Genomic DNA, 12,538 nt, shown 5'->3' with positions numbered 1-12,538 from the left:
CTTCCCCACCACTGCTTGTTACCCCAGTACCTGGTGAAGAACTTTTCTTGTACCTGGCAGTCTCTCAGCACGCAGTTAGCGCAGTGTTGGTTCGTGCAGAAGGAATACAACACTTGCCCATCTTTTATGTCAGCAAGACATTGTTGGGAGCTGAAACAAGGTACTTGCCCTTGGAGAAATTAGCATTGGCCTTAATGATGGCCTTCAGGAAATTGGCACACTACTTTCATGCCCACACCATAGTCGTCCTCACAGCTTTTCCACTAAAAGTTTTGTTTGAAAGGGCGAACTTTTCTGGGCGAATCTTGAAGTGGGCAGTAGAGTTGGGATAATTCGACATTAAGTTTCAACCCAGAACCGCAGTAAACGCCCAATCTTTGGCAGACTTCGTTGCAGAGTTTACTCTTGGAAGCCACCTTATCTGCCCAGTCGACCTAACTGACACAACCGAACTAGGGATGTAAGTTGACGCCGGAATAACACAACCCCTAGCAGAAAGCACTCGGTCAGACTCCAAGGCAGACCAAACTAAAGACAGCAAGGAAGAAACAGTCCAAGACTCACCAAAAGTACAATCAGAAGGCGAGGGGCAGACAGCAAGCATGGACCTTGAAGAAAACACCATTCTTGACCCCACGACATCATCTGACCCCTCCACTTGCTGGAAGTTGTTCGTTGGAGAGATGTGGAAGCTCTTTGTGGATGGAGCATCCAACCGGCATGGTGCAGGACTTGGCATAGTCCTCATTTCTCCAGACGGCCTGGTTGTAGAGCAAGCAATCAACCTTGGCTTCCCAGCATCAAACAATGAAGCGGAGTATGAAGCGCTTCTCGCAGGACTCAAATCAACATGTTACATGAAGGCCACCGAACTTATGGTCTACAGCGACTCACAGTTGGTGGTAAACCAAATTTCTGGCGACTATGAAACAAAAGATGACAGAATGGCCAAGTACCAAGAATTGGTCAGAGCAGAGATCAAGAAGTTTGATGTAGTGAGGATAGAACAAATTGGCAGGGAGGAAAACAGCAGAGCAGACGAACTAGCAGGCTTTGCCTCAATGGCAGATGCATCCATCCCTCATCCATTGCTCATCGACTACTTACCAAGACCAAGCATAGAAGACCCCGAAGCAGAAGAGGTATGTTGCGCAGAATTAGGCCCCTCTTGGATGGATCCCATCATCCTGTTCCTAAAAGACGGCATCCTACCAGAAAAGAAAAAAGAAGCCAACAGAATAAGAGCGAAGTCGCAGCGATTTTGGCTATCTCCATCTTTGGCATTATACAAGAAGTCATTCTCAGGGCCTTACCTAAAGTGCGTTCATCCCAGCAAAGTGGAAGCAATCTTTTCAAAATACATGAAGGGTGTGTGGAAGCCATCAAGGGGGAAGATCGCTAGCTTACAGGGCCATTTCGCAAGGATATTGGTGGCCATATATGCAGGCAGACTCAGAGAAATATGTGAAGAAGTGTGAGAAATGCCAAAAATTCGCGCACCAAATACATTAACCAGCAAGAAAACTCCTATCATTAACTAGCCCATGGCCTTTCGCAATGTGGGGCTTGGACATAGTAGGACCACTTCCAACAACACTCGGCAACAGGAAGTTCTTTCTCGCAGCAACTGACTACTTCACAAAGTAGGTGGAAGCAGAAGCATTGGCATCAATCAAAGAAAAAGAAGTGAAGAAGTTCATTTGGCAGAATATCATCACTCGGTTTGGCATACCAAAAGCCCTAATCTCAGACAATGGCACTCAGTTCGACAGCAGAATCTTCAGAGGTTTTTGTGAAGAGTACAAGATAGAGTTCTACAATTCTACACCGGCATATCCTCAAGCAAATGGCCAAGCAGAAGCATCAAATAAAGTCGTCTTGGATGGACTAAAGAAAAGGCTAGAGAAGGCAAAAGGCAAGTGGGCGGATGAACTTCCTCATGTTTTATGGGCTTACCGCACCACACCTCGACGATCAACAGGAGAGACACCATTTTCCTTAGCCTACAAAATGGAAGCAGTAATCCCACTAGAAGTTGGCCTCCACAATTCGAAGCGAAAATTTTGATCCAGACTTGAATGGAGAAGCCATAGCATTGGAACCCGACCTTGCGGAAGAAAGAAGAGAAAGAGCACTGGTTCACATAGCCTCATACCAACGAGAGCTAATCAGAAAATACAACAAAACGGTGCATCCAAAACAATTCAAGATTGGGGATTGGGTACTGCGCAAAGTGATGGGAACACCTTGGTACCAGGAGACAGCAAGTTAGGGCCAAACTGGGAAGGTCCTTACAAGGTGGTTGGGTTAGCAGGCAAAGGGGCATACCACCTAGAAGACAAGAACGGCAAAGCAATCCCTAGGCCATGGAACACGGCCAATCTCAAGTTATTTTACTTTTAGCTTTTCTCTTTCAAACATATGTAATGTTTTCTTTTTCCCTCAATAAAACGAGCGATTCTTTTCAGCATAAGTTGTTCTCTGTAAAAGTTAGTTTTTGTGAAGTTTAGGAACATTGCATACATTTTATTCTAAGTTAGCTGGAAAAACTAACTTAGAGGTTGGCTGGAACAAGCCAACACCCTTCCTAAGCCCAGGATAAGAATCCAGGCTGCAGGACGTTTGGTCGGAATAACCAAACATTTTATTCTAAGTTAGCTGGAAAAACTAACTTAGAGGTTGGCTGGAATAAACCAACACCCCTCATAAGCCCAGGATAAGGATCCAGGCTGCAGGACGTTTGGTCGGAATAACCAAACATTTTATTCTAAGTTAGCTGGAAAAACTAACTTAGAGGTTGGCTGGATTAAACCAACTATTGTTACTCTTCAGCCGAAGTAAGGGTATGGTTGAAGAGTGGTTGGCTGAAATAAACCAACTCTTGTTACTCTTCAGCCGAAGTAAGGGTATGGCTGAAGAGTGGTTGGCTGGAATAAACTAACTCTTGTTACTCTTCAGCCAAAGTAAGGGTATGGCTGAAGAGTGGTTGGCTGGAATAAACCAACTCTTTGAACTCTTCAGCCAAAGTAAGGGTATGGCTGAAGAGTGATTGGTTGGAATAAACCAACCATTGTTACTCTTCAGCCGAAGTAAGGGTAGGGCTAAAGAGTGGTTGGCTGGAATAAACCAAGTATTGTTACTCTTCAGCCGAAGTAAGGGTATGGCTGAAGAGTAGTTGGCTGGAATAAACCAACTCTTGTTACTCTTCAGCCAAAGTAAGGGTAGGACTGAAGAGTAGTTGGCTGGAATAAACCAACTCTTGTTACTCTTCAGCCAAAGTAAGGGTAGGGCTGAAGAGTAGTTGGCTGGAATAAACCAACTCTTGTTACTCTTCAGCCGAAGTAAGGGTAGGGCTGAACAGTGGTTGACTGGAATAAACCAACTCTTGTTACTCTTCAGCCGAAGTAAGGGTAAGGCTAAAGAGTGGTTGGCTGGATTAAACAAACTCTGTGTACTCCTCAGCCGAAGTAATTATGTCGGCTAAGGAGTGGTTGGCTGGTAAGCATAGTTTAACCTACTAAAACCGAAATAGCAGTTGGAGTAATAGAAGACATTACAAGTACAAGCATACAAGTCAAAACCGGAATAAGAGTTGAGCACAAAAGAAGATTTTCATTCATTGAAAGGCAATTACAAAGGAGGGGCATAGCCCGGTTACAAAAGCAAAAAGTAACAAAAAAGAAAAGCAAAAAGAATCAGTTGAAAAGATCATCAATTTCGGCATCAAACGCAGCATCAGCATCGACACGAAGACCGGTTTCAGGCGGGAGCTCGCTCTCAAGGGCAGTTTCGGTCGGAACCACGGTTTCACCTGGTAGTTCAATAGTCAGGTCTTCCACCGTGGGTTCCAACCGAACTGACTGGTCCGCACTGACAGTTGGAGTATCCTCAGAAGCGGAGTCTTCGTCAGAGTCCGAGCCTTCAAGAAATTGTTGTTGCATGGCATTAGCATACTCCACAAGGGAGTTCGGTATGAAGTAGACTGGAGGGTTGAAAACCTCAGTCTGTGGATCGTGACCGAGCTTCTCAACAGCTGCCCTCCAGCCGCACTTAAAGAATAGCTCCTTGGCGGCTTCGCACTGCTTGATATAAACATCCTCTGCCTTCTTGAAGCCTTGCTTTTCGGCTCCCTTTGCGCTCTCCTTCAGTTGGGTTATTTCGGTATCTTTCTTCTTTTCAAGCTTCAACAACTCGCGCAGATACTTGTCTTTTAGAGCAATGGCGGCCTTCTGCTTTTCTGCTTCGGCCGAACTAACCAGTCCGGCCAGTCGGCCGTTCTCAGCTTGTAGCTCGGCCATTTGCTTTCTGGCTTCTTCTAGCTCGGCCGCTTTCACTTCGGCTTCCGCCACGGCTTGCCTTGTTGTTTTCCTGAGCTCTAGCACTTTCTTGTAAATGATGTTGTTTTTCTGAATGGCCTGACAAAACAAAGATTTCCCTTGAGCCGAAGTGAAAGTTGGAAAAATTAGACAGAAAAACGGACAGAACTACTTACCAGGATCATGGACTTTGTTGAAGATCGGATGGCCTTCAGTTCGGTGTTTAGTTGCTTTTGGTGGTGCTCCATGTCTTTGGGGAGGCACACACTTTTGCCCAGGTTGAAGGCCAACTGGTGATCTTTGTCAGCAACAACCGAATCAGAATCTTGGATATCTCGGTCGTTGAAGGTAAGCTTGGGTGCCCAGCTGGTGGTAGTTCGGTTGGTAGGCTCCGGTTGGGGGCTCGGTGGCAGGCTCGGTGGAACAGCATTTTCGTCTTCATCAACCAAGCTTTGTTCAGTCTCGGTGGTCCGGGCGCGCTTGGTTCGGCGGGATGAGGACGGTTGTTGAGTGGGAAGGGCCACCACCGCTTCTTGGGTTTGACTTGATGGTGGTACTTCGGCCCTGTTGGTTTCGGTTAGAAACGCCCTTACTCTGTTCATTTTGGCCATCTCCTCTTCAGCGGTTAGTGGAATTAGTCGGATTTGTGGTAAGGTTGGGTCCGGCTCTGGTGCGTCTTCAAGAAGAAAATCAGTCACTCTGGCTTTTCGGCGACCGCTGTATCTGTAGGTCGGCTCGAACTTTAACAGCTTAGCCCAACTACGTTCTGGATACCGTAGTGCGGCGCGCAAAGTCGCTAGATTGGGATAGCTGTATAAAGAATGGAGGTGGGCAAAATCTACGAAAAAAGACAACTGTTAGTTCGGCTGAAAGATTGACAAACCGAAATACAAAATAGCAAGCAAGAAAACCGAAGTACATTTACCGGGCTCTCCTTTTTTCCAATTTATACGTCGGCCAGGAATCTGGGCTTGGAGATCCTCAAAATTCCCAGATACCCAGAAAAAGTCGTCGTCGTTCAAGTCTTTATCCGGTGTATGTTTTATTATCTTCTCTCGGCGACGACGTATTCTTAAATAATAGACCCATCCATCTTCTTTTGAACCAATGGAGTATTGATGGAAGATTTCGGCCAGGCCTAGGTTTAGTCCGGCTTGGCGGTTCAGTTCGGCTACTCCCATTATGATGCAGTATGAATTGGTGGATAGTTGGGTAGGACATAGTCTAGTTTGCCTAAGAAACTCGCAAATTAAAGGTTGGACTGGAAATCGTAGTCCGGTTTCGATTATGGATAAGAGTGTGAAGGGGACAAAGCCTTCATTGTTCCAAGGAATGACATTTTTTCCGGCCAAAATCAGGTGGACGTCATCGGGTATATTGAAGTCTTTTCTGAATTCGGCTAGGCCGCCCGGAGTGTCTACTAGATGCCTATACTTCCCCATCTATGGTATAAATTATGAATAAATTAGATCAGTGCAAAAGTTGTGCTCAGTAGCTCGGTTGAGCGCATGAAGGAGTGTCTGGGCAACCTAAGTCTGCAAAGTAAAAAACAAAGGGGTTAAGCACAGATCATTGGACCGTGCTACAAATTAAAAGCAAGGTAAAAGAGCCCTACTTCGGCTTTGTGGACAGGTTCTATCTCGGTTCAGCAAAATGCTTGGTAGCTCGGTTTGAGCATAGGGTTCGCAAGATCGGTTTTTTTATAAGGTTGGTTATCTCGGTTTGAACTATGAGTTTTGTTACTTCGGTTGAGCCCCTAGGGGCAGCTTTCTGAGTTTGGTTCAGAAACTAAGAAAGCTGGATTAGCCCCAAAGGCTTAGCTCGGTTGAAGGCCGGGGTTCCTAGTTTAATGAGTGCAAACTTCGTTCGGTGAGATTATCTCGGCTAAAGTGAATCAAGAGTTGGTAACTTGCTGAAACTACTGTTATTTCTACAAGTTCTAGTTCGGTTATTGTCTGAATTTATCTACATATATAGCACAAACAGTCTCCTAGTTCGGTTGGGACAAGATTCTAGATCGAAACCTAGTTTTCTACAGGATATATCATATACTCATGTGTTCTACTGTCAAAGTTCTTTTTTCATGGAAGCACAAGAGCAAAGTATAATAGAAGGAAATGTTTTACAAAAACACAAAAAAAACAACAGAACACATAGAACGAATACAAGAAACAAACAAAGCAAGAAGGATAGGCTTACTTACCAGATTAAAGAAACACTGAAGATGGAAAAACAGCAGCAAAGTCAGTCTCTTCAAATGCAACGGAAGAACAGCAAGAACACAGGAACACAGGATGGAGAGAGAAGAGATGTAATAATGGAATGGTTAATCTGGAATATAAAAGGTGTTTTGTGTAAAAGAAAGGACGAAAGAGAAAAAGCGGGAACTGTTCAAATTTTTCGTAGTACGAGGGCGGCGTGACAGCTGCCCCCAGCCTATCAGAACCTGCCACGTGTCATTGGAAAGGGAAGCGTTTCAGTCGCTGTGACTGAAGGGACGTTTTGACCGGACAAACAGAGCCCGGAGTGAAATTAGCTCGGCTGGAAGGCTAAAGAGTTTTTAGCTCGGTTGGAAAGGCTTAAAAACTTCAACTCGGCTGGTAAACAGGTAATCCCTATCAAGCTACGCAGATGGAATTAAGGGGCAATTAAGAGAGTAATTTTTGTAAAAATTGGGCTGAGCTATGAGATGGACTTTATGGCCCAAAGTATGAAAGACTGGGTAAAAAGGCCGAAAAGTTACTCCGGCCCAAGAGAGATAAAGTTACTCCGGCCCAAGAGAGATAAAGTTACTCCGGCCCCAGAAAGATAAAGTTACTTCGGCCCAAGAATTGTAAAGATACTCCAATCTGGAAGCAACTTGGAGTTAGGCCGGTCCCAGTGTTAGTCTGGTCGTGACGTATTGTGGTTAGAACGGTCAAAACCTAGCTACTCGGTAGCTCGGTCTTGAAGTTATACCGGTCGCAATTTGTTAGCTCGGTCCAAACATGCCATGTGCTGTGCCTGAGAAGCCGACGTCAGAGAAGTAAAAGGAAGAACTAGTTCGGCTTCTTCTACGGCTTTGCATAGTCGTGTTTATTTCGGTCGCATTGGAGTTCGGCCGTGATAAAACCATCTCACTTGGTTTAAGCAGTGAGGGGGGTGTTGAAGGATAAGCATTATCTTTCAGGAGTATGAATCCTAGGAGGACTCTGCATGGAGGAATAGAAGTCCTACTAGGATTGTGCTACACGAAACCTATAAAAGCTCACAAATATCACCTTGGGGGAGGTAACACACAACTTTGCTTTCTGAATACACAGAGCTTTGTCTATTTGTCAAGTTTGCTGACTTAGGCATCGGAGCGGTTTCCGGCACACACCCGCCGGCTAGCTCACGTTTGTGTTTTCAGGTGATAAAGCGACGTCGTACGGAGGAGCACAGACTTAGTCAACAGAATTATACGAGAAGGTGTATTTCTTTCCCGTACAGACATACTACTGGAGCTGCCATTTCCTCTCATATGGACATTGATAAAGTGATTCTTGATATAACTTACTTTATACATTTCCAGTTTTTTTTTTTTTTTTGTTGCTATTATCTGTTAATTCGATCACAGAATTGGAAAAATCGGATGCAACCTTGGGATCCATACATTTTATGAGACCTATCTCATACGACAAGGTTGTGTCTAATTTTGTAATTTGATTAGGTAAGAAAATGGGAGTGAAATGAAGGGGAAAAAAATTTGCTTATATTTTATTCATAATTTTCTCATTTTTTTTCATTTCATTTTTCAAATCTCTACCTAAATTTATGATCTAAAATACAACCTTAGAATTTTTCATTACTTATTAACAGTTCTTCTCTATGCACATAATGCGCTCACAGAACCGGACAAAATTACCCTCTAGTTTCACTCATATAAAAGAGTTATGTCCGATAAAAAAAAAAAATTACAACTTGTTATCCGGCATTTGGACCAACTCACAAAATTTTGTCTCTTTGTGTTTATGGATTGTAGATAAGTTTTACAGGGTCCACAGAAGTGGGAAGGATTGTAATGGAAGCAGCAGCAAAAAGCAACTTGAAAGAAGTGTCGCTGGAGCTGGGAGGGAGGTCACCTGTCATAATTTTAAAAAATGCTGACCTTGACAAAGTCTCTGATCTTGCTCTCCTCGGAATTGTGTATAACAAGGTCTTAGTCACACTTTTGTGTTTTTTTTTTTCCTTTGTTTTTTAGTTCATTCCATGAAAAAAAATGAAAATTATATGAATGACAGCGTTAGTTAGAGTGAAAAAGATGATCCATAGTGAAGTAAAAAAAAATGAGAGTGAAATGAATTTTTGAGTAAACTATATTTTCTCTCTCTCTTGCTTATGGATGGTTGTCATTTTACTACTTTCAGCTAAAAATTATTACATCTTGCTTCATTGAACTTTCAATTTGTTTTAATTTCAATATTCGGTTGACATTAGTGAAGAAAGAAGACCGAAAAATTACATGTGAATTTACACGTACTATAGCAATTCAAGAGCTAATTTGTTTACACATATGTGACATAAAATTTATGCACGTGTCAATTTTATGATTAAATTGAAATATATATACATGTTTCTCTCTCTCTCTCTCTCTCTCTCACACACACATACGTATATATATATATATATATATACAGGGACGGAACTAAGATTTCATTATCGGAGGAAGCATCTCTCTCTCTCTCATACACATATATATTATATATATATATATATAAAAAAACCAACCCTCGAATGACCACTTTAATCATAAAATTGGTGCTTATAGCTCACATGCCACTTTTTCATCCTCTTTTTATAACAAAGTGTTAATAGAAGGTTAAAATTGAAATAAATTAGAAAATTAGGGCGACAAAAGGAATTTTTAGTTGAAAGAGTAGAGTGACAACGGCTCATAATGAGGGGGAAAGTGCAATTTGTCAATTTTTTTAGTGCACATTTGGTTACATGAACAACCTTTCCAAGAATAAGAGTAAAATTACATACATCTTACCGTTTTCAAACTCCACTTTGGTAAAACTCTCTTTTATTGGATTGCCCTTTTCAATATATGTGTTTAGATAAAATGAAATTTTTGTAAGAAAGATTACCTAATGAGAGAAAAAAAATCTCATATATTTTTTGCAAAAAATTAGACCTCAAGTTATCATACTGATATAGGTTGTACAGGAAATTTATATTTATTGCACTCTTATGCTAAATTAATGCAAGAAAAGTTACATTTTTTTTTTTTTGGGATCTAATTGCTCGCATTTTCGTCAACTTTCTATTGAAAATAATAGTTTTATAGGCTTATTTTCGGCTAACTTTGAGTCCAAATTTGGATGGGGCCCACATGTCTTTTGGGTGGGTCCAAAGAGGTAACGTGTTCTTTACTGCATGGCAAGTCACACGGTGAAGACGGTTCGTCAAAACCATTTATGAGTGAATAGTAAGTTGACGTCGTTTTCAGGTTCGTGGTATAGACAATTAAAAAAGTAAATGTGGGTTTCCTGAAATGGGTTGTCCCACATTGAAAACTTAAGAGAACTTATGTGTGTATATAAGTTCTAGGTGGCAACACTTGGATTGGGTCCCAATGGGCACCCCAAGTTTGTAGAAATGAAGAGTTACTCACAAAGTGAACCTTGGCTCAAATCAAACCACCACACAAGCCGCCGTCCGGCCGAGCCGTGCTGGGTGTGTGTTATGGGTCGGATCGGTTCTAACATTAATTTTTTGGACAAAATTTATTTGAATTTTTCTAAAAAATTCTTGCGGGAATTTTTTTTTTCTGAACAAAATTAATTCAAATTTTTCGCCAAATTTGAATTCAAATTTTTTGTCCAATGCCTCCGGTCTAATTTCCAACATATTTGAAACTGCACTATTCGGACAGATTCAAACAGTTCTAGCAGTTCGGACAAATCAAACAATTCCAGTAGATCTGTTGAAATTTGAACTGCACCTGTTCAATTTCGAAATTGTACCTGTTCGGTTTTATTTTCTTACCTGTTCAGATCTATAAATACCAGGCCATTTCCAGCAGTCAAGGCATTCCGACAAATTCATCTTCTTGCCTTCCTTTTTCTCTCTTGCATCAATTTATTCTTCATATTATTTTAGGAAAAATTTGGAGAGTATAGAACACAGGTTTTTGTTCGCCGTACAAATTGTTTGGAGTGCTACTACAATTTGGGTAAATCATTGTATCCTGAAAGATAGACGCCATTCATCCGTAAGCACCGAAGCTGGACGAATCTGTCTTAAGGACAGAGTATCATACATTCGACTTGATCTTTTAAATATTTATTCGGTTCGGTAAATAAATTCTGTGAGTAATTTATTTTATTTGTTTGATATAGTTTCAAATTATTTATTTTACAAAGAAGATTGTTCCAACACTTTCATCCTAACCAAATTGAAACAACTTTTTTAGCTCAAAAACTCAATAGCAGTCTTTTGTTTGCAGGGAGAAATTTGTGTGCCTGGATCACGTGTTTTTGTTCAAGAACGAATTTATGAAGAATTGGTGAAGAAGTTGGAAGACAAGGCAAAGACATGGGTGGCTGGAGATCCTTTTGATCCTATTGTTCGTTATGGACCACAGGTAACTAGAAGAGAAAATTATTATTCAGTGGTATTTTTAAAAAATTATTATAGAGTGATGAAAAAGTTTAAAACTCTAATTATTAATATATGTTATTTGTTTTGTAGAACTTGCACTGAATTGATATTGTCCCTTTTTTCTAAACCAATACTTTTCATCAATTTGTCACATACAACATAGTTTTTACATTGTTACACGTCAAAATTTTACTAAGGCCACCATCCATTGCTTCAATCACCATCACCACCCTTTTTTCACCGCTGCCACCCTATCAACATCACTATCACAACCACCAAATTTATCATTCTTAGGCACCCTTTCAATTTACAAATTAGAAATAAATGGTTTTGACATTAATAATTTGAGAAGTATAGCCTTTTAAGTCTATGTAATAATTTAGATTTAGATATCAAGAATGGAATTGAGAGATTTATAATGATGGATTTCAAATAATTTTGAAAAAAAAAATAGTTATTTGAAATCCTTCCATAAAATACTATACTTGTACAAAGAACTTAACAAAATACATGAAACATACCTATATTCTATTATGCACCTTAGAATTACCATCTACCTTCCATAACTAATCTACTTTATAATTTTATAAAATTCAATGTCAAATCCCTTTATTTGAAATCCACCCATCCAAATTGAGCCTTAAGGTCATAGGTAAACAGCGACGGAATCATGATTTTATTACCGGAGGGATCACAAAATAAATTTTTTTTTTCACCATATACACAAACATGCATGTATATAGAATATGATATATAAATTATATATATATATATATATAGAGAGAGAGAGAGAGAGAGAGAGAGAGTTAAATACCGTAGAAGCAATCTGTAATATGATGAAATTTTTTTGTGCAAAATAGAAAGATAATGCAAGTTGGGAGAAGAATGAGATATATATATTTTATACTGGGAGGCTATTTTATGTATAAAATGATATATATATATATATATATATATATATATATATATTTTTAAAGTGTTATGACATAATATCTTTCATAAAAACAGGGGGTCATAACCCCCATAGTCTTCTAATTCCATCCCCGTAGGCAAACGCAAGAAAATTTTATCAACTGAAACACAAGAAATATAAGAGGTAAAATTATTGAGCGCTCAATATGATACATAATCACAAGTGGAATTCACTGACAAATTACTCAAAAGTGTGTCTGTTTGTGAATGATGTGGAGCACCACACACTACTAAAAAAAGTATTTTTTGCGATCGCTACAAATCGTCACAAATAATAGAAATATAGTCACAAATTTTTTTTTGCGACGGCCCATGCGACAACAAATGGGAGTTGCGAATGTGGGGGTGGCAAATAATTTTTGTGACTGCAAAATAGTAGTCGCAAAGTATTTGTGATTGCCTAAACTACTTATGGCGACTGATGTTTTGCCGTCGCAAAAAAGGTAAAAAAATGCCTATAATGTATTAGCAACCATCTTGTTACCATCGCCAAGAAAAAAAGAAATGCCTACAATGTTTTAACAACTTATATTCTCATATATATATATATATATATACATATATTCAAATATTATATACAACACAATAAATGTGAAGAGATATTCACAAAAATTTTAACATTC

At 40.1% G+C, this 12,538-nt stretch overlaps 1 protein-coding gene across 1 annotated transcript in view; it reads left to right on the top strand.

Moving 5' to 3' along the window:
- Nucleotides 1-12,538, top strand: part of LOC114282311 (aldehyde dehydrogenase family 2 member C4) — a 30,485-nt gene that overhangs the window by 13,421 nt on the left and 4,526 nt on the right. Inside the window, exons 5-7 of the mRNA XM_082872291.1 lie at nucleotides 7,792-7,833; nucleotides 8,320-8,493; nucleotides 10,789-10,926. Coding sequence (XP_082728417.1) covers nucleotides 7,792-7,833; nucleotides 8,320-8,493; nucleotides 10,789-10,926 — 354 coding nt within the window. The remainder of the gene's footprint in view (nucleotides 1-7,791; nucleotides 7,834-8,319; nucleotides 8,494-10,788; nucleotides 10,927-12,538) is intronic.

This window comes from Camellia sinensis, chromosome 5, assembly GCF_055761805.1.
Source record: "Camellia sinensis isolate YWXY chromosome 5, ASM5576180v1, whole genome shotgun sequence".
Taxonomy (NCBI): Eukaryota; Viridiplantae; Streptophyta; class Magnoliopsida; order Ericales; family Theaceae; genus Camellia; species Camellia sinensis.
Note: the sequence above shows the minus strand (reverse complement) of the source record. Positions and strands in the feature narration are given on the sequence as shown.